Source organism: Lissotriton vulgaris, unplaced genomic scaffold (genome assembly GCF_964263255.1).
Source record: "Lissotriton vulgaris unplaced genomic scaffold, aLisVul1.2 SCAFFOLD_375, whole genome shotgun sequence".
Classification (NCBI taxonomy): Eukaryota; Metazoa; Chordata; class Amphibia; order Caudata; family Salamandridae; genus Lissotriton; species Lissotriton vulgaris.
This window is the reverse complement of record NW_028244278.1, coordinates 1548149-1568674: the sequence shown is the minus strand read 5'-3', so window position 1 is coordinate 1568674 and position 20526 is coordinate 1548149. Positions and strand designations below refer to the sequence as shown.

The 20526-nt window shown below is 51.3% G+C and overlaps 1 protein-coding gene across 1 annotated transcript in view; it reads left to right on the top strand.

The window, feature by feature from the left end:
• Positions 1 to 1401: 1401 nt before the first annotated feature.
• The window catches only part of PTK7 (protein tyrosine kinase 7 (inactive)), a 118239-nt gene continuing 99114 nt past the window's right edge, over positions 1402 to 20526 (top strand). The window contains exons 1-2 of the mRNA XM_086948778.1: positions 1402 to 1985; positions 11578 to 11639. Coding sequence (XP_086804904.1) covers positions 1402 to 1985; positions 11578 to 11639 — 646 coding nt within the window. The remainder of the gene's footprint in view (positions 1986 to 11577; positions 11640 to 20526) is intronic.

Below are 20526 nucleotides of genomic sequence, written 5' to 3'. Positions count from 1 at the left end.
TGAGTTTTCTCAGCGTGTTGATTTGGAAGTTGGCTCCCTTAGTTGCTTTGCTAATATGCTGCTGCTGATTGTCGAGATTGGAGTCAAGTGTGATGCCAAGGGATTTTGCGGAGTCCACGATGGTGGGCTGGACATTGAGTGCGGTTAGCTGATTGAGCCAGGTTTGGGTGATGGCCTTTTTCGCCGGAGGTGAGATCAGAAGGAACTCAGTTTATCCAGTATTTGGGTGTCTTTCATAGATTCACATGCCTGAATCATTCCCCGTCGTCGAGACGGGAGCCTCCGGTATATAAAAAAGTAATGTCCTAAGACATACATAAAGAGAATAGGTCTAAGGGTCTCACCTTAGTAACCTATCCAGGTCCTTATGCAGGAAGTACCAAATAGAGTAGGCTCCAGGGTCCCACCTTGGTAGCCTATCTGTGTCCTTTTGTAAAAAAGGACCAAAGTAAAAGGAACAACCAATCAGCTACTACCTCCCTCTAGAACCTTCCTGTGAGGAGCCTCAGTCTCTCAGATTTTCTACCGCACGTTGTGCTAGGGAGTCTCCACCTGAGTTCTCCTCAGGAATATCGGATTTTCATCTAACTTTACAGTTTTTTCGACTTTCTTGCTATGGCTGATAGCAAGAAGAGAGCACTTTTTCGTCCCTGTGCCTCCTGTGGCAAACTGAGGCTTCACGTGGACGACAAACATGAGACATGTCTATACTGTCTCTATCCTCACCACCAGTCCATAGACTGCAGGATTTGCCGTAAATTCTCCCACAAGACCCAGAAAGACCGGGAAGGGAGACTTCTAATTTGGCTCAACAGGCTTAAGGACAAACCGGAAGGCGACCTGATTTCTGAAGGTGAGAGCATGTCTGGCGCCTCACAGTTTTCCCTGAAGAGGCCTAGGGCTTCCTCGCCTGGCCCCTCAGACACCCCTCCTAAGAAGTCCAAAAGGTCTTCAGAGGGCAAGCCTACCGTGTCTAGCAAGGACCTTCCTGTCCCCAGGAAGCAACCACTGCTTACTATGACGACAGCGCAATCGGCGACCACCTCATCGCTAAAAACCGTCTCTACATCGACGACGACAGTATCGACGACGATGGCATCGTCGGCGTCCTCGTCGACGACGCTAACTCACTCATCGTCGACAGGAAGACCGCTTTCATCCTCCGCTCCGTCGTTAACTAGGAGCACGCCGTCGACGACACGTCCGTCGACGAGGACGTCGACGATGACACCGTCGACGAAGGTCACACCGTTGACGAAGGGCACCCCGTCGACGACGGCGCCGACGACGAAGCAGTCGACAGTGGAAAAGTTACCAAAGGCACCGTCGACGAGAGCGTCGTCGACTGACCCACCGTCGACGAAGACCAAACTTCAACCAATGACGGAGAGCTCCTTAACGATGCCGTCGTCACAGGTATCGACGGCGACTGGTGCGTGGAAGGAGTCTGAGCTCCTATCACATGCGATGGATGCAGAAACATCCCATGTTACCATCAGAATCTCCAAAATCCCGATTACACCGGAAATGACATCGCCTAGTAAGGTCCAGCAGCTGACGCCATCCTGCTTCTTGCAGGACCAAGAAACGGAGGAGGAAATGTTTACCCAGGCCACTAGCCCATCAGACCTGATTGTCAAGTGCCAAAGCACGGATGAAGAACAAGAGGTTGAAGAACCTGTTCCTCCAGCTGTATCTACCCAAGTTCACACTCAGGTGACTCCAATGGTGTGCTTGCCAGCCTCCTTTGTTTCAGACTTGCGCTTCCTCATTCAGGACTACAAAGAGCAATTTCCTCAAAAAGCCACTCCTGTTGTTCCACCAACTCCGCAGCCAGCTGTGACCGTTCCTGCGCAGGTGCCAAGACATAAACCCCCTCCACTGGTTCTTCCTACGACACAGGACCCAGCACAAGACCCCATCTCGTCCGATGACGAGGGAAGGGAACATGAAGAAGGGGAAGTCCGAGATGACGATACGGATGCGTATGCAGACCAAGACTACGTCACTCACTCTCCAGCCTCTCCGGAGCCACAATCCTCTGAGTCTCCGCCAGCAGATATTGGAGGTTTCCATAACCTCATGGAAAGGGCAGCCAAAAGGTTCCATATGTCCATGGAAACTCAGGAAACTGACTGTTTCCTCTATGATTTTAAGGAACCAACAAAGAAAACTACAAGATCGATCCCGATCATTGATTATCTACTAAAACAGGGCAAACAACTTATGCAGTCTCCAGCTTCCCTGCAGGTAATTGTACCCAGACTGGACAAAAAATACAGAGCTACGTCGTCGGCTCCAGCATGCCTTACGGGTCACCCAAAGGCGGACTCTGTGGTCACCCAGGCGGCGCAGAAGAACTCGCGCAACCCTGCATCACCTTTATCGACACCACCAGATAAAGAAGGCAGGAAGTTGGATGCAGTTGGGAAACGTTTTTCCACTACTTCTGCGACGACGGTGAAGATCGCCAATTCCATTGCCCTTCTCGGACGTTACAACCGTCAACTCTGGGCAGACATCGCGCCCTACCTTGCTGACCTACCAGAAGATCTAAAAGCGGAGGCACATTCGCTCCTCCTCGAGGGTCAAACTTCGGCTTCAGAACTGATCGACTGCGCCATTGACGTGGCCATGACTGGCTTCAGACAGCTGGCAGGCGCCGCTGTCCTTAGACGCCAAGGCTGGCTTAAGGCCACCTCCTTCAGGCAGGAGGTCCAAACCAAAATTCTTGATATGCCTTATGATGGCGATCATCTTTTCGGCGAGAAGATTGACGAAGCCCTCACCGCAATCAAGAAGGACACCGACACAGCCAGAGCCCTAGGCACTCTGCAATCTCGCAATCAGTCCTTTCGTACCAACAGGGGAAGAGGACAATCCTCCTATAGGGGCTCTTATCAAAATAAGTCCTCCTACTCATACTCACAGGGCAAGACGCAGTTTCAACAGCGCCAAAACCAGTCGGGACGTCAGTCCTCTTTCAACAAATCGTCCTACAGAGGAAAAGGACAGAAGAGACCCGCAGGCAATCGCCAATGACTCTACCACTTGGCCAGCCCCTCCACCATCACATTCTTTGCGACTTGGAGGAAAACTTTCTTTTTACCTTCAAAATTGGCGGCAAATAACAACGGACCGATGGGTTCTACAACTTCTTCAATTCGGCCACTCTCTGGAATTCCTCTCAAATCCCCCACAGACACCACCTGTCAAGCGCCCTCACAGACACCTACGGCTGCTTCTCCAAGAACTAGCTTCCATGCTTCAGAAGGGCGCAATAGAAAAAGTACCACACGCCCAGAAGGGGGAGGGATTCTATTCCCACTTCTTCCTAATCCACAAAAAGGGGAAGAAATGGCGACCGATCCTCGACTTGAGAGCTCTCAATGTGTTTTTAAAGAAACAGTCGTTCCGGATGGTCACGCTACAAGAGATCCTGGGACTTCTGGAACAAGGCGACTATATGACATCTCTAGACCTACAGGACGCCTATTACCACATCCCTATCCTCAAGGGACACAGGAAGTTCCTAAGGTTTGCAGTCGCAGGGGTACACTACCAATTCCGCGTCCTCCCCTTCGGCCTCAAATCTGCTCCACGGATCTTTACGAAATGCCTTTCTCCTGTCGCAGCCTTTCTTCGCCAGCAGGGACACCAGGTCTTCCCTTACCTGGACGACTGGCTGGTAAAGGCTCCGTCGAGAGAAGCCGCAGCCGCATCTTCCAGCGCCTGTCTGCATCTTTTCCGCCGCCTAGGCTTGACCCTCAACAGGGAAAAGTCATCTCTAACACCAACCCAAGTCATCAATTTTCTTGGAGCGACCCTGGACACGGAATGCACAAAAGCCTTTCCATCACAGGAGAGAAAGTCGAAACTCATCTCCTTGGCCAGGTCAGTGGCATCCAAAAAGACTCTGACCGTCCGTATCTTCAAGTCGCTCCTCGGCATGATGTCGTCATGCATCCTGCTCATCCCGCACTGCTGCCTAAAAATGCGCCCCCTGCAGGAAGAACTGTCAAAACAGTGGACACAAGCTGCGGGATCCTTCGAGGACCGCATACGAGTCACCCAACCTATGATCAACAATCTACAATGGTGGAGATCAGCCACACATCTGTCGCAAGGACTGCCGTTCCTGCTTCCGGCGCAACCACATATCATCACCACGGACGCATCCTTGGAGGGCTGGGGTGCAGTCCTGCAAGAACTACAGACCAAAGGAAAATGGACGCCACAGGAATCCAAACTCCACATCAACATTCTGGAGCTACGGGCAGTCTTCCTGGCGCTCCAATCGTTCCTCCCGCTCATCTGAAACTCCCCAGTGCTAGTCAGGACGGACAACACCACGACGATGCACTACCTGAACAAACAGGGAGGGACGCGCTCTCTCTCTCTCTCTCTCTCGAGAATCTCAGAGAGTTTGGAACTGGCTTCTCCAACATGGCATCACACTCAAAGCCGAATACGTTCCGGGCAAAGACAACGTCCTGGCGGACGCCCTGAGCAGAGAACAGTCCCTATCCCACGAATGGGAGTTAGACGCGGGTGCAATGGACTACATCTTCGCGAAGTGGGGAACGCCACAGATAGACCTCTTCGCCACCAGGGAGAACGCCAAATGCCCAAGCTTCGCAAGCAGGCTTCCCCAACCAGGAACACTAGGGAATGCATTTTCCATAGCTTGGCAGAACGTGTTTGCTTACGCCTTTCCGCCATTCCCACTGATACCCAGGGTGATCAGGAAAATGAAATCGGAGCCCTGCACCCTGATCCTCATCGCCCCATCCTGGCCGAGGCAGCACTGGTACACGGAGCTCCATCGTCTGTCGGTCCATCCACCTCTTCGCCTACACAGTCACCCGACCCTGCTCACGATGTCTCACGGGCAGGTTCTCCACCCGAACCTGGGCCCTCTGAAATAGTCAGCCTGGCTCCTGAATACCGCAAGTTCAGTCATCTGAACATACCGCAAGAGTGCAGAGATGTCCTGGCCAACGCTAGAGCTGACAGCACAAAAAAGACTTATACTCTCAAATGGAAACGCTTCTGCGTCTGGTGTGAGAAGGAAGGTCTACATCCTTTCCATGTCACCCCCCAACAACTCCTGCCATACCTCCTACACCTGGTGCACTCAGGACTTGCCCATGCGTCCATCAAGGTCCACCTGGCAGCAATTTCTAGGTTCACTCGAACTTCTAGGGGCCCTTCCCTGTGGGCGGACAGGCTCATCAAACAATTCCTAAAGGGCCTTTTTAGGTCCTTCCCTAGACCAAAACCTGTCCCTCCAACATGGCAACTCAACGTAGTTCTTCACCAGTTGATGAAGCACCCCTTTGAGCCTATCCACAAATCGGATATCAAATTCCTGTCGTGGAAGACAGCCCTCCTACTGGCGCTAACCTCGGCCAGAAGGGTAGGCGAATTGCAAGCCCTCTCCATCCAGGACCCTTTCTTACAATTCAAAGAGGACAGAGTCATCCTGCGTACTAACCCACGATTCATACCCAAGGTCCCATCGGACTTCCATTTAAATGAGCCCGTGGTTCTTAAATCGTTCTTTCCGAACCCATCTACTTCGGCTGAGAGATCATTGCACTCTTTAGACCTTCAGAGATGCCTCAAATTCTATCTTGACAGAACAAGACAATTCAGGAAGTCATCCCAACTCTTTATCGCATTCAGCAGACCTAGGAAGGGCCTGCCACTAACAAAACAAAGTATATCAAGATGGATCTCTTCAGCTATAACTCTCTGCCACGAGAAGGCAGGACGACCTCTGGGCTCACGGGCCAAAGCCCACTCCACCAGAGCCATGTCTACATCTGCGGCACTGTTTGCTGGAGTGCCACTCCTGGACATCTGTAGAGCGGCGACCTGGAAGTCCCCGCATACCTTCACCAGGCACTACTGCTTGGATGCTGAGCTGACGAAAGACGCAGCAGTGGGCAGAGCGGTGCTTCGCCATCTATTCCAGTGAGGTGAGCCCTCCTACTTCCCACCATCCTGGACTGGTATGCACATTTCTTTATTACTAGATTCTGCATGACATTGTATGCTGTTGTTTTTTTTTTTACAGTCATAAATGTTCCTTATTTGCAGGCGTATATTTTCTGTATCAACACAGGATGTGCATATTGTATTGCTTGCTACTCTGATTCAGGCATGTGAATCTATGAAAGACACCCAAATACTGGATAAGAAATGCGTTACTTACCTGTAACTGCAGTTATCCAGTATTAGTGTCTTTCATAGATTCACATGCACCCTCCCGCCTCCCCTGGAAGGACTCACCTCTCTCTAACAGGTTTACACCTAACCAACTTGGTGCGTACGAAAATCTGAGAGACTGAGGCTCCTCACAGGAAGGTTCTAGAGGGAGGTAGTAGCTGATTGGTTGTTCCTTTTACTTTGGTCCTTTTTTACAAAAGGACACAGATAGGCTACCAAGGTGGGACCCTGGAGCCTACTCTATTTGGTCCTTCCTGCATAAGGACCTGGATAGGTTACTAAGGTGAGACCCTTAGACCTATTCTTTTTATGTATGTCTTAGGACATTACTTTTTTATATACCGGAGGCTCCCGTCTCGACGACGGGGAATGATTCAGGCATGTGAATCTATGAAAGACACTAATACTGGATAACTGCAGTTACAGGTAAGTAACGCATTTCTTTCAGAGCATTTAGTTTGAGGTGATTATCGGCCAGCCATGCTTGGGTGTTTCTTAGTATGGAGTTCAGAAGTTTGATGTCTTCCGGGGATTGTAGCTTGAGGTAGAGTTGAGTGTCATCAGCGTACATATGGAAGTGTACATTTGATGCTTGAAGCAAGGTGGCTAGTGGTTCCATGACGAGGTTGAACAATGTGGGGGATAGGGAAGATCCTTGAGGGACGCCTAGTGTTACGGGCACAGGTGAGGACAATGCGTTGTTGATCTTGAACTTTTTAGACCGGTTGTGTAGAAAGGGCGTGAACCATTTGAGAACTGTCCCGGATATGCCCATTCTGGTATTTAACAGCTCCAGTAGATTCTCGTGTTTGACCGTATCAAATGCTGAGGAGAGGTCAAGAAGGATTAGGAGGCAGGACTCATTGTCGTCAAGGATTTGGAGGGCGTCATCAATTATGTGTGTCATAGCCGTTTCCGTGCTATGTTTTGCTCTGAATCCTGATTGGTGAGGGTTGAGGAGGTCAAACTGATCAATGTGTTTTGTCAGTTGGAGTTGTACGCATTTTTCTAGCAATTTGGCCAGAGTGGGGATATTGGTGATAGGTCGGTAATTGTTTAGGTCGGCCGGGTCAGCTGTGGGTTTCTTGAGTATAGGCGTGACTTGCCCTATCTTGAGGGAGTCTGGGATGAGTCCTTGTTGAAGGGAACCGTTGATGATTTTTATTCCAGAGAGGGAGGAGCAGGGGGGTGAGGGCTTTAACAGCATTGGCAGGTAGTGGGTCTGTGAGGTGATTAGCGGGCTTCAAGGTGCCGAGCAGCTTGTGAATTGATTCTTCAGAATAGGTGTCGAAGGACGTCCATGACGCGTTGTTTTTAGGTTGAGTGTTAGTTATGCATGTGGAACAGGAGTATCGACTTACATCCTTGAGGAGATCACTTCTTATATTGTCGGTCTTTTGCTTGAAGAAGGCAGAAAAGGCTTCACAACTTGGAATATCATTTGTTGAGCTGTTAGGTTGTAGAGGTTGCGTCTTGGTTTGGGTTTTGACTAACTCGAACAGTTTTCTTGGTCGGTTTTTTGCTTGATCCAACTGTTGGCTAAAGTAAACTGATTTCGAGCGTTTGATTTTTCTGAAGTAGGCGTTTCTCTTATTCTTAAGCGTTCTAAGGTGCAGTGCTGAGGGGTCAGATCTCCACGTACGCTCTGCCATGCGCATAGCACGTCTGTCTTCATTGAGTCTACCATCATACCATGGGTTCGAGTTTTTGGTGGAGACTCTTTTCAGTTGCAGGGGGGCAGCTTCATTGATTATTGCAGTCATAGTGTCTAGGTAGAGGTCGGTCAGAGAATGAACATCAGAGACGCCCGTTAGGGGAAGTAGGAGACTGCCTGTGTGGGCAGGCTAGGAGTTTGGGTTAAGATTCTTCGTGTCCCTCTTCCAGATCTTGGTTTTGGCAGGTTGAGCTGGGTTAAGTTTGACCTTTTCGTTGATGAAGAAGGTGATAATGTGGTGGTCTGACCAGTCACAGGGTTGGATTGCCTCCAGCTGGGTAGAGTGTTCTTTGGCGATGATAAGGTCAAGGATAGAGCCTTTTTCATGTGTTGGACGGTTGCAGATTTGGGTGAGGTCAAGCGTGTTGAGGAAAGTTTTAAGGCTATTCACCACAGCGTCTTTCTGGTCGTTCCAGTGGGGGTTGAAGTCTCCCAAGTAGATTTGAGTGATCTGACGACCGGCGTTGGTGGTTATCGTGTCCATGAGTTGTTGGGAGAAGGTGAGGTTGTCCCCGGGTGGGTGGTAGATGACATGAAGGGAGCATACAGGTTTGCCCTCGCTGGTAATATCGAGGCAGATGAGTTCGCAGGAGGAGAGGGAGGGGGAGGGACCTTCAGTGATGACGGGGTTGCTCCTGTAGATGCATGCGATTCCCCCGCCCGTCTTGCCATTTCTGTCCAGTCTAATAATGTGATAGTTGGGGGGGACTAGTATGTCCATTATAGGTGTGGAGGCTTCAGTTAGCCAGGTTTCAGTCAGAATGGCTAGATCGAGGTCCATTGATAAGATAAGATGAGATCGGCGATGCCGGAGGAGTGTCTCGGGGTCGATCTGCAGTTGAGCTGGATACACTTTAGTCTGGGGGTGAGGAGAGTGGACGAGTGTTCTAGGGAGAGGGGGACTTTTCTGAGGTTACTGGGGACGGAGCTTCTGTTGCTCAGTGTGGGGGGCCTGAGGGGATTTGTGAGAATCGTGGGTATGGGAAGGTGTGTGGTGGGTGGGAGTTTTGTGGGACCTGGGTCATATGAGCTGAGTAGGGTGTATAGGTCTCGGTCAGAGAGGGGGTTTAGGGTGCGACGGGGGCGGCCGGTGGCCTTGCGATCGGGGATAGAGGGCCAGTGCGGGGAGTAATGAGTAGAATGGTTTGAGGGGCGAGTGGTGTACTTGTTGGGCGCAGAAGTGGTGGGTAGGGGGTGTCTGGGGTGTGCGAAAAGAAGTTCTTTGATGGTGTGAAGATCTTCTTTGACTTGTAGGAGGGTGGATATGATCATGTCCAGGGTTGGATTGGGAATGGTATTGGGACTGAGAGCAGTGGGTGGGTGATTGAGTGGGACAATGGGGTGGGCACTGGATCGATTGGGGCGGGATGTGCACGCAATGGTGCAGGGCTCTGCGGGCGTGGTAGGTGGGGTGGCATTCGATGGATGGGAGACAATGTGAGCAAGGGGCGTGGAAGAGGAAGGGGGGAGGTTGGTAGCGTAGGTGATGGTGCTGGTGGAAGACGGCGCAGGTGAGTTGAGGGATGAGTGTAGGCTGGAGAAGGAGGGAGTGACAGTAGGATTGGGGGGGGGATAGAGGATAAGGGGTTAGGAAGGTGAGGGAGGTGGTGTGTTCTGTGAGTCTGGCCGGTAGAGTGGGGTAGTGGGGAGTGAGCATTGGGGGGGAGCAAGGGTGAGAGTTGGTCATGTCGCGGGCGTGGGAGATATGCTCAGGGCGGTGGAGGTGGGTTCTGCGTTACAGGTGTGAGGTGGGGGGTAAGGAGGGTGGGGGTATAGGGGATGTGTGAAGGGGAGTGATATTCGCCAGTGCATGAGGGGTGTGGGGAAGTGGGATCAAATGGGTGACTGATTACAGTGGGTTCTGCGACACTCGCAGGAGTCGTGAGGTGGGGGGTAAGGAGGTTGGGGGTATGGGGAATGTGCGAAGGGGGTGATCTTCGCCAGTGCATGGGGGGTTTTGGGAAATATGATCGGGTGGGTGGCTGATTACTGCGCTGGGGGGAGGGGAGAGGTGTGTGATGCTCCTCTGCTGTGATAGTTTAGGCACGAAGGACTGACGCTTGGAATTCGAGGGTGTTGTGTAGCCCGAGGTGTTAGGCGTGGCAGACCGCCTGTTGGAGATATGATTTAAGAAGGTAGGGAACAGATTGTCGAGTAGGTCAAGGTTCCTATCTGTGGATTGGAATAGGATGATCCCATTGTTATAGATGGAGATGGTTGCTCTGCCCGGAAAAAGTTGGCATGGTGTAATAGAGAGTGTTAGGCCATGAGCGTATTTTCTAGAGGTGGAGATGGTGAGGGTGGCGAGGAACACTTTCCTCCACTGTGCTCTACGTAGGGTGTAGAAGATGATATCAGTGCTTGTGGCCCCATTAATTAGCGAGAAGTAGGTGTCCACAAACAGGGGTTCGGGGTGGGCCTTCAGGAAGTTGTGTTTGAAGCGTTTGGCGGTTTTTTTTGGTGAGCTCGGGTGGATAGTTAATCTTGTATGTGTGCTTGCCCATGCGTTCCATGATGGATGAGGTGTAGGTAGAGGAGGTGGAAGAGAGTGGGGGCCGGGGGTGGAATGTGTGGGTGGGTGGACGCGGTTATAGGGCAGGAAGCATGGAGAGAATAGAGGAGAGAAATAGAGGAGAGAAATTGCTGCACTGCTGAACATTTGCAAAGATTTCTGGAGATGCTGGCTCTGAAGGCGATGCTGATGGTTTCCTTGCGTTGATAATGTTAAGAAATAGTTTTTTGAGAGGCCATTGAAATATTGTGGTGGTCGCAGATTGCTTTCACCTCCGTTGGTTGCTCTTTGGTGGGGGTGGGGGGGGTCTGTGTACTTGTTGAAGCCATGTTGTAGCTTTCAAATGTTTTTGGTTCATTCCATGGAGATTTTATTACAGAAGTTTTGCGGTTGTTAGACTCTTGCTTGAAGCTGTTCCTTTCTTGGAAGGTGGCCTTCCTCATTGTCTAATTTCAGTTTCTATGGTTAGTGGACTCCAAGCGGCGAAAGATTGCAGTGCACAAAGATTGGGCTGTCTTTAGAGACTGCCTTGTGTTCTCCTTGTTTAATGTTTGTCTTTCCGTTCCAAGTCAGTTAAACTGCTAACTTGCCAAGTTTCCCCCACCAATCCGAATCGGTTGCTGAAAGGCCTCAAACCTATTCGAGGTTAGAGAGCCCTGGTATACTGCGTTGCATGTACATCGTTGAGGAAGACCAAGCAGCTCTTTGTAGATTTTGGTCTGACCCTCTTTGAGGAATCCGTTTCCACATTGGTCTCCTCAGAGGGATTGTGAAATGTAGTCAAGTTTGCTCTGCCAAAGCCAGATGCACACTTCAATCTGTACCTGGGGCAGGTTCACTCTGAAAAAGGGAGCCACTCTGGCCACTTGCAGACACATGCGTAACTGCTGAACGATCAACCACCCACACCACAACCAAACATTGGTGTGTGGACATTCAGGGAGAATGCATTGTTCCTCCGTCTATGCAAAGCTTCTGATCCGCAGCAGCAGATGCTGAAAACTGAAAAACACGCTCCTGGTGCATTGTGGGTTTCTGCAGCGGTATCACGAGTCGCCTCGACGCAAACCCTCTACTTCAAACAAGACAACTTGATAACGTTCATGCCCAAAACTAGATGGCAGCAGTGGGCACAGCTTGTGATATACAGCATTACAAGATGCAGACTGACTGTTACAGGTAAGTAACCGGTTTCTTTTCCTGTTTTAAAGTTTTCATTTCTGTACAGGGCTCACTAAGAGACCACTCCGCTTCTACACTCCACCCCACTCAAGGTCTGTGACTCTTTTCACCTGCACTCTGCTGTGCCCTCTTCAGTGTTCACTCCACCCCACTCAAGGTCTGTGACTCTATTCACCTGCACTCTGCTGTGCCCTCTTCAGTGTTCACTCCACCCCACTCAAGGTCTGTGACTCTATTCACCTGCACTCTGCTGTGCCCTTTTTAGGTCTCGCCTGTCGATGCGCATGCGCATCGAGCAAGCGAGACTATTGCGAGTTATCTACTCTTTATCCACACTGCAAGGAATCGTGGCGATTCCTTGCAGTGCCCGTGACTTTTAAGGTCAATGCGCATGCGCATTGAGCTTATGCGCATGCGCATTGACCTTAAAAGCTCGTGCGCGTGCACGTCCGTCTTTGTTTACCCCTCCGCCCCCTCCCGCCGTGTCGCATTTCTCCTCCCCCTCCCCTCTCTTCCTTCCGTCTTCCTGCCGTGTCGCACCTCTCCCCTCTCCGCCCCCTCCCCTGCCCGCCCCCTCCCGCCGTGTCGCATTTCTCCTCCCCCTCCCCTCTCTTCCTTCCGTCTTCCTGCCGTGTCGCACCTCGCCTCACTCTCTTCACTATATGTCACATAATTTCCTTTCCTTTCCTTTTAACCTGATTTTCTCCTCTAAATCCATCTTTAAACTCCACACATATGGTATCTGCCAAATGACGTGGGAACAACCCACTGCTGCTGTCTATGAAAGGCTCTATATTGTTTTGCCAATTGCCATTTACATGCTTTGAGTTGTAGGCCGATACGGATAATAGTAAATATGAACTACAAGCCCCGGAATCAAAATGTTCTGGCTAAAAACCCAGGATTACTTGAATGTCACTTTGAGGACTTAGGGTCAGGTGGCAGTTGTCCTCAAAGCCCCCCTCCCCCCCACCAGCAGTTGAACCCCATTGTGAAGGGGCAAACAGAAACTGTTGACCTGCACGTTTTCGGCAAGGAACTTTGCCAGCGCTTGTAGCATTGAACCTGCTGCCTAGGGTTCAACAGCCTCCTCACTGCCGAAGCTTTGCTAATCGTTAACGTGCAAGCACAGTCCTGTCCGGGGAGAGACGGCTGCTGCTGCTGCGTCTCAATGTATGCCTCTCGGCTCCAGCACATTCAGCAACACCTAAGGCACGTAGAGGTAAGTGGGGCCCCCAAGCACCCCTCAGACACCGCCCACGAGGAGGACAAGGCCTCTGCTGCTTTTGAGAGTTTTCAGTGCCTTCATTCCGTGACTTGTTCAGGCTGTCCCCCTCGAACATGCGGCTACAAGTCCCGAGCATGGTAACACTGTTGCCTGAAAACCGGTCTCGCTTCTGTGGCACAGGGCCACTTGGCAGCTGTGTTGCAATCGTTAACTAATTTGTGCAAGGGAGTCGCAGTTCGGTAGTTAATTGTAAATGTACCACACACACAATTCTGTGAATATTTCTACAATAGGTAGGTCCTGGAATTCGTATTTTTTTTGTCGGCGTGTTAAACTCTTCATTTTCTGCACGTAAGAAATTCGAGCTTTCCCACACAATTCAACCCGACGGTCAAGTAAGTAAAACATGATTTTCAGGAAAGCGTGCCTTCCCTTCCGTCCTCTTAAAAGTGCAGCAGATGAGGCTTTGCCTAACGGAAAAGGTTTTTCTTGGGTGTTGTTAGTGAAAGGTAGCCTGTGTCCTGAAATCTGTTGCTTCCAAACTTCGGTTAAACATTTACCCTGCACCCTGACTTATGAACAGATTAAAAAGAGTTATCCGGGGCTAGACAAGCATGGAGCTAGAAGAAACGTAATGCCTGACTGCAGAGTCTGCTCCAGGCCATTAGGATGGAAATATGCTGGACAGCCACTCTAACAATGCTTGCAGTATTCTGGCAAACTGGCAACCACCCTAAAACTTCGTCTTCCCAGAATTGTATTCAATTTTTTACAAACCCAGTAGAACTCATAAAAAAAATAAACCATCTTCTTTCTTGCTCATAAAAAGGCCTCTGAGAGTTGCTGGTGCTGTTTTCCAATTATAAATCACAGATCGTGTGTTTTAGGTCTCTTCATGTGCACATATTATATATTAGAGGGTGACTCCCAGAGGAACAACTTGCACTTGGACCTTAACTTATCCTTAAGGCCTCTTCCAACCAAGCCTCGGATAACAGTTCTAATTTCGGATCAGACACAGGCCATTTTTCTAGTCTCATAACTTGAGGTAATTGACGTGCACCTGAATATTAAGAATCAAAGAAGTGATGTCACTTTTCGCAATCTTACTAGTACATATAAATAATGCTTTGGGTACGGTGTGAAATCCTAATATATACGGATTCTATGCCTTATGAAACAATTAAAATGTGTCTGATTGTACAGTAAATTATATAACCAATACAACTTCTAAAATAAAATGTGCTGTTTGCAGAATTTTTTTTATTTAACTCGAGGGTGGGGAATACCTGAATTGCAGTACGTCTGACCACTGCATGGTTCCCCAATTACTTGAAAGATAAGCTCTGCAGCTTTAAGTAGCCTTAATTTATCATACTTCATTATCACACTTTTTTTAAAAAGAAAGTATGATACTATTAATCTTCAATATATTTATCAGATGCTCACAATATTGGCCAGTCAAGCATGTTATTTGACTGCAAGCTCTAGTCTTAGAATCTTAAAAAAAAAAGTTGGTTGTCAAAAAATGCTGAAGCCCATCAGCTACCACAGGAGTGTTTTAGCGAGAATGAAGGCACCACAACCATATAGCACACCCCCGCTCCGCCCCCTCACTCTCTCTGCCCACCCTCAACGCCTCACCCTCACTCACCCTCACCCTCACCCTCACCCTCACCCTCACTCTCACTCACCCTCACTCTCACTCTCACACACCCTCACTCTCACCCTCACCCTCACTCTCACTCACCCTCAACACCTCACCCTCAACGCCTCACCCTCAACGCCTCACCCTCAACGCCTCACCCACCCTCACCCTCACTCACCCTCACTCACCCTCACCCTCACTCACCCTCACTCTCACTCTCACTCACCCTCACTCACCCTCACTCTCACTCACCCTCAACACCTCACCCTCAACACCTCACCCTCAACGCCTCACCCTCACTCACCCTCACCCTCACCCTCACTCTCACTCTCACTCACACTCACCCTCACTCACCCTCACTCACCCTCACCCACCCTCACCCACCCTCACCCACCCTCACCCTCACTCTCACTCTCACTCTCACTCTCACTCACCCTCACTCTCACTCACCCTCACTCTCACTCACCCTCAACCCCTCACTCACCCTCACTCTCACTCATCCTCACTCACCCTCAACCCCTCACCCTCACTCACCCTCACTCACCCTCAACCCCTCACCCTCACTCACCCTCACCTTCACTCACCCTCAACCCCTCACCCTCAACCCCTCACCCTCAACGCCTCACCCTCAATCACCCTCAACCCCTCACCCTCACCCACCTTCACTCACCCTCACCCTCACTCACCCTCACCCTCACTCACCCTCACTCACACTCACCCTCACTCACCCTCACCCACCCTCAACACCTCATCCTCACTCACCCTCAACCCCTCACCCTCACTCACCCTCAACCCCTCACCCTCACTCACACCCACTCACCCTCAACCCCTCACCCTCAACCCCTCACCCTCACTCACCCTCAACCCCTCACCCTCAACCCCTCACCCTCAACCCCTCACCCTCAATCCCTCACCCTCACCCACACTCACCCTCACTCACCCTCACTCACACTCACCCACCCACACTCACCCTCACTCACCCTCACTCACACTCACCCTCACTCACCCTCACCCTCACTCACCCTCAACCCCTCACTCACCCTCAACCCCTCACCCACCCTCAACCCCTCACCCTCACTCACCCTCAACCCCTCACCCTCAACCCCTCACTCACCCTCACTCACCCTCAACCCCTCAGCCTCACCCTCACTCACCCTCAACCCCTCACCCTCACTCACCCTCACTCACCCTCAACCTCATGCTAAAGATTTACAAAAAAACCCATAAACAATTCTAAAAGCACTAACTCTAATGCTGCGAGACCTATTGCATTTCTAATGCTTGTTAGTGTTCCCTCCACCCCACTCAAGGTCTGTGACTCTTTTCACCTGCACTCTGCTGTGCCCTCTTTAGTGTTCACTCCACCCCACTCAAGGTCTGTGACTCTATTCACCTGCACTCTGCTGTGCCCTCTTTAGTGTTCACTCCACCCCACTCAAGGACTCTGCTGTGCCCTCTTTAGTGTTCACTCCACCCCACTCAAGGTCTGACTCTTTTCACCTGCACTCTGCTGTGCCCTCTTCAGTGTTCACTCCACCCCACTCAAGGTCTGTGACTCTTTTCACCTGCACTCTGCTGTGCCCTCTTTAGTGTTCACTCCACCCCACTCAAGGTCTGTGATTCTATTCACCTGCACTCTGCTGTGCCCTCTTCAGTGTTCCCTCCACCCCACTCAAGGTCTGTGACTCTTTTCACCTGCACTCTGCTGTGCCCTCTTCAGTGTTCACTCCACCCCACTCAAGGTCTGTGACTCTTTTCACCTGCACTCTGCTGTGCCCTCTTCAGTGTTCACTCCACCCCACTCAAGGTCTGTGACTCTTTTCACCTGCACTCTGCTGTGCCCTCTTTAGTGTTCACTCCACCCCACTCAAGGTCTGTGACTCTATTCACCTGCACTCTGCTGTGCCCTCTTCAGTGTTCCCTCCACCCCACTCAAGGTCTGTGACTCTTTTCACCTGCACTCTGCTGTGCCCTCTTCAGTGTTCACTCCACCCCACTCAAGGTCTGTGACTCTTTTCACCTGCACTCTGCTGTGCCCTCTTTAGTGTTCCCTCCACCCCACTCAAGGTCTGTGACTCTTTTCACCTGCACTCTGCTGTGCCCTCTTTAGTGTTCCCTCCACCCCACTCAAGGTCTGTGACTCTTTTCACCTGCACTCTGCTGTGCCCTCTTTAGTGTTCACTCCACCCCACTCAAGGTCTGTGACTCTATTCACCTGCACTCTGCTGTGCCCTCTTTAGTGTTCACTCCACCCCACTCAAGGTCTGTGACTCTATTCACCTGCACTCTGCTGTGCCCTCTTTAGTGTTCACTCCACCCCACTCAAGGTCTGTGACTCTATTCACCTGCACTCTGCTGTGCCCTCTTCAGTGTTCACTCCACCCCACTCAAGGTCTGTGACTCTTTTCACCTGCACTCTGCTGTGCCCTCTTCAGTGTTCACTCCACCCCACTCAAGGTCTGTGACTCTATTCAGCTGCACTCTGCTGTGCCCTCTTCAGTGTTCACTCCACCCCACTCAAGGTCTGACTCTTTTCACCTGCACTCTGCTGTGCCCTCTTCAGTGTTCACTCCACCCCACTCAAGGTCTGTGACTCTATTCAGCTGCACTCTGCTGTGCCCTCTTCAGTGTTCACTCCACCCCACTCAAGGTCTGTGACTCTTTTCACCTGCACTCTGCTGTGCCCTCTTCAGTGTTCACTCCACCCCACTCAAGGTCTGTGACTCTATTCACCTGCACTCTGCTGTGCCCTCTTTAGTGTTCACTCCACCCCACTCAAGGTCTGTGACTCTTTTCACCTGCACTCTGCTGTGCCCTCTTCAGTGTTCACTCCACCCCACTGAAGGTCTGTGACTCTTTTCACCTGCACTCTGCTGTGCCCTCTTTAGTGTTCACTCCACCCCACTCAAGGTCTGTGACTCTATTCACCTGCACTCTGCTGTGCCCTCTTTAGTGTTCACTCCACCCCACTCAAGGTCTGTGACTCTTTTCACCTGCACTCTGCTGTGCCCTCTTTAGTGTTCACTCCACCCCACTCAAGGTCTGTGACTCTATTCACCTGCACTCTGCTGTGCCCTCTTCAGTGTTCAATCCACCCCACTCAAGGTCTGTGACTCTATTCACCTGCACTCTGCTGTGCCCTCTTCACTGTTCACTCCACCCCACTCAAGGTCTGTGACTCTTTTCACCTGCACTCTGCTGTGCCCTCTTTAGTGTTCACTCCACCCAAGGTCTGTGACTCTTTTCACCTGCACTCTGCTGTGCCCTCTTCAGTGTTCACTCCACCCCACTCAAGGTCTGTGACTCTTTTCACCTGCACTCTGCTGTGCCCTCTTTAGTGTTCACTCCACCCCACTCAAGGTCTGTGACTCTATTCACCTGCACTCTGCTGTGCCCTCTTTAGTGTTCACTCCACCCCACTCAAGGACTCTGCTGTGCCCTCTTTAGTGTTCACTCCACCCCACTCAAGGTCTGTGACTCTTTTCACCTGCACTCTGCTGTGCCCTCTTCAGTGTTCACTCCACCCCACTCAAGGTCTGTGACTCTATTCACCTGCACTCTGCTGTGCCCTCTTCAGTGTTCCCTCCACCCCACTCAAGGTCTGTGACTCTTTTCACCTGCACTCTGCTGTGCCCTCTTCAGTGTTCATTCCACCCCACTCAAGGTCTGTGACTCTATTCACCTGCACTCTGCTGTGCCCTCTTCAGTGTTCCCTCCACCCCACTCAAGGTCTGTGACTCTTTTCACCTGCATTCTGCTGTGCCCTCTTCAGTGTTCACTCCACCCCACTCAAGGTCTGTGACTCTTTTCACCTGCACTCTGCTGTGCCCTCTTCAGTGTTCACTCCACCCCACTCAAGGTCTGTGACTCTATTCAGCTGCACTCTGCTGTGCCCTCTTCAGTGTTCACTCCACCCCACTCAAGGTCTGTGACTCTATTCACCTGCACTCTGCTGTGCCCTCTTCAGTGTTCACTCCACCCCACTCAAGGTCTGTGACTCTATTCACCTGCACTCTGCTGTGCCCTCTTCAGTGTTCCCTCCACCCCACTCAAGGTCTGTGACTCTTTTCACCTGCACTCTGCTGTGCCCTCTTTAGTGTTCACTCCACCCCACTCAAGGTCTGTGACTCTATTCACCTGCACTCTGCTGTGCCCTCTTTAGTGTTCACTCCACCCCACTCAAGGTCTGTGACTATTCACCTGCACTCTGCTGTGCCCTCTTCAGTGTTCACTCCACCCCACTCAAGGTCTGTGACTCTTTTCACCTGCACTCTGCTGTGCCCTCTGCTGTGCCCTCTTTAGTGTTCACTCCACCCCACTCAAGGTCTGTGACTCTTTTCACCTGCACTCTGCTGTGCCCTTTTTAGTGTTCCCTCCACCCCACTCAAGGTCTGTGACTCTTTTCACCTGCACTCTGCTGTGCCCTCTTTAGTGTTCACTCCACCCCACTCAAGGTCTGTGACTCTATTCACCTGCACTCTGCTGTGCCCTCTTTAGTGTTCACTCCACCCCACTCAAGGTCTGACTCTTTTCACCTGCACTCTGCTGTGCCCTCTTCAGTGTTCACTCCACCCCACTCAAGGTCTGTGACTCTTTTCACCTGCACTCTGCTGTGCCCTCTTCAGTGTTCACTCCACCCCACTCAAGGTCTGTGACTCTTTTCACCTGCACTCTGCTGTGCCCTCTTCAGTGTTCACTCCACCCCACTCAAGGTCTGTGACTCTATTCACCTGCACTCTGCTGTGCCCTCTTCAGTGTTCACTACACCCCACTCAAGGTCTGTGACTCTTTTCACCTGCACTCTGCTGTGCCCTCTTCAGTGTTCACTCCACCCCACTCAAGGTCTGTGACTCTTTTCACCTGCACTCTGCTGTGCCCTCTTCAGTGTTCACTCCACCCCACTCAAGGTCTGTGACTCTTTTCACCTGCACTCTGCTGTGCCCTCTTTAGTGTTCCCTCCACCCCACTCAAGGTCTGTGACTCTTTTCACCTGCACTCTGCTGTGCCCTCTTTAGTGTTCACTCCACCCCACTCAAGGACTCTGCTGTGCCCTCTTTAGTGTTCCCTCCACCCCACTCAAGGTCTGTGACTCTTTTCACCTGCACTCTGCTGTGCCCTCTTCAGTGTTCACTCCACCCCACTCAAGGTCTGTGACTCTTTTCACCTGCACTCTGCTGTGCCCTCTTTAGTGTTCACTCCACCCCACTCAAGGACTCTGCTGTGCCCTCTTTAGTGTTCCCTCCACCCCACTCAAGGTCTGTGACTCTTTTCACCTGCACTCTGCTGTGCCCTCTTCAGTGTTCACTCCACCCCACTCAAGGTCTGTGACTCTTTTCACCTGCACTCTGCTGTGCCCTCTTTAGTGTTCCCTCCACCCCACTCAAGGTCTGTGATTCTATTCACCTGCACTCTGCTGTGCCCTCTTCAGTGTTCACTCCACCCCACTCAAGGTCTGTGACTCTTTTCACCTGCACTCTGCTGTGCCCTCTTCAGTGTTCACTCCACCCCACTCAAGGTCTGTGACTCTTTTCACCTGCACTCTGCTGTGCCCTCTTCAGTGTTCACTCCACCCCACTCAAGGTCAGTGACTCTTTTCACCTGCACTCTGCTGTGCCCTCTTCAGTGTTCACTCCACCCCACTCAAGGTCTGTGGCTCTTTTCACCTGCACTCTGCTGTGCCCTCTTCAGTGTTCACTCCACCCCACTCAAGGTCTGTGACTCTTTTCACCTGCACTCTGCTGTGCCCTCTTCAGTGTTCACTCCACCCCACTCAAGGTCTGTGACTCTTTTCACCTGCACTCTGCTGTGCCCTCTTCAGTGTTCACTCCACCCCACTCAAGGTCTGTGACTCTATTCACCTGCACTCTGCTGTGCCCTCTTCAGTGTTCACTCCACCCCACTCAAGGTCTGTGACTCTTTTCACCTGCACTCTGCTGTGCCCTCTTCAGTGTTCACTCCACCCCACTCAAGGTCTGTGACTCTTTTCACCTGCACCCTGCTGTGCCCTC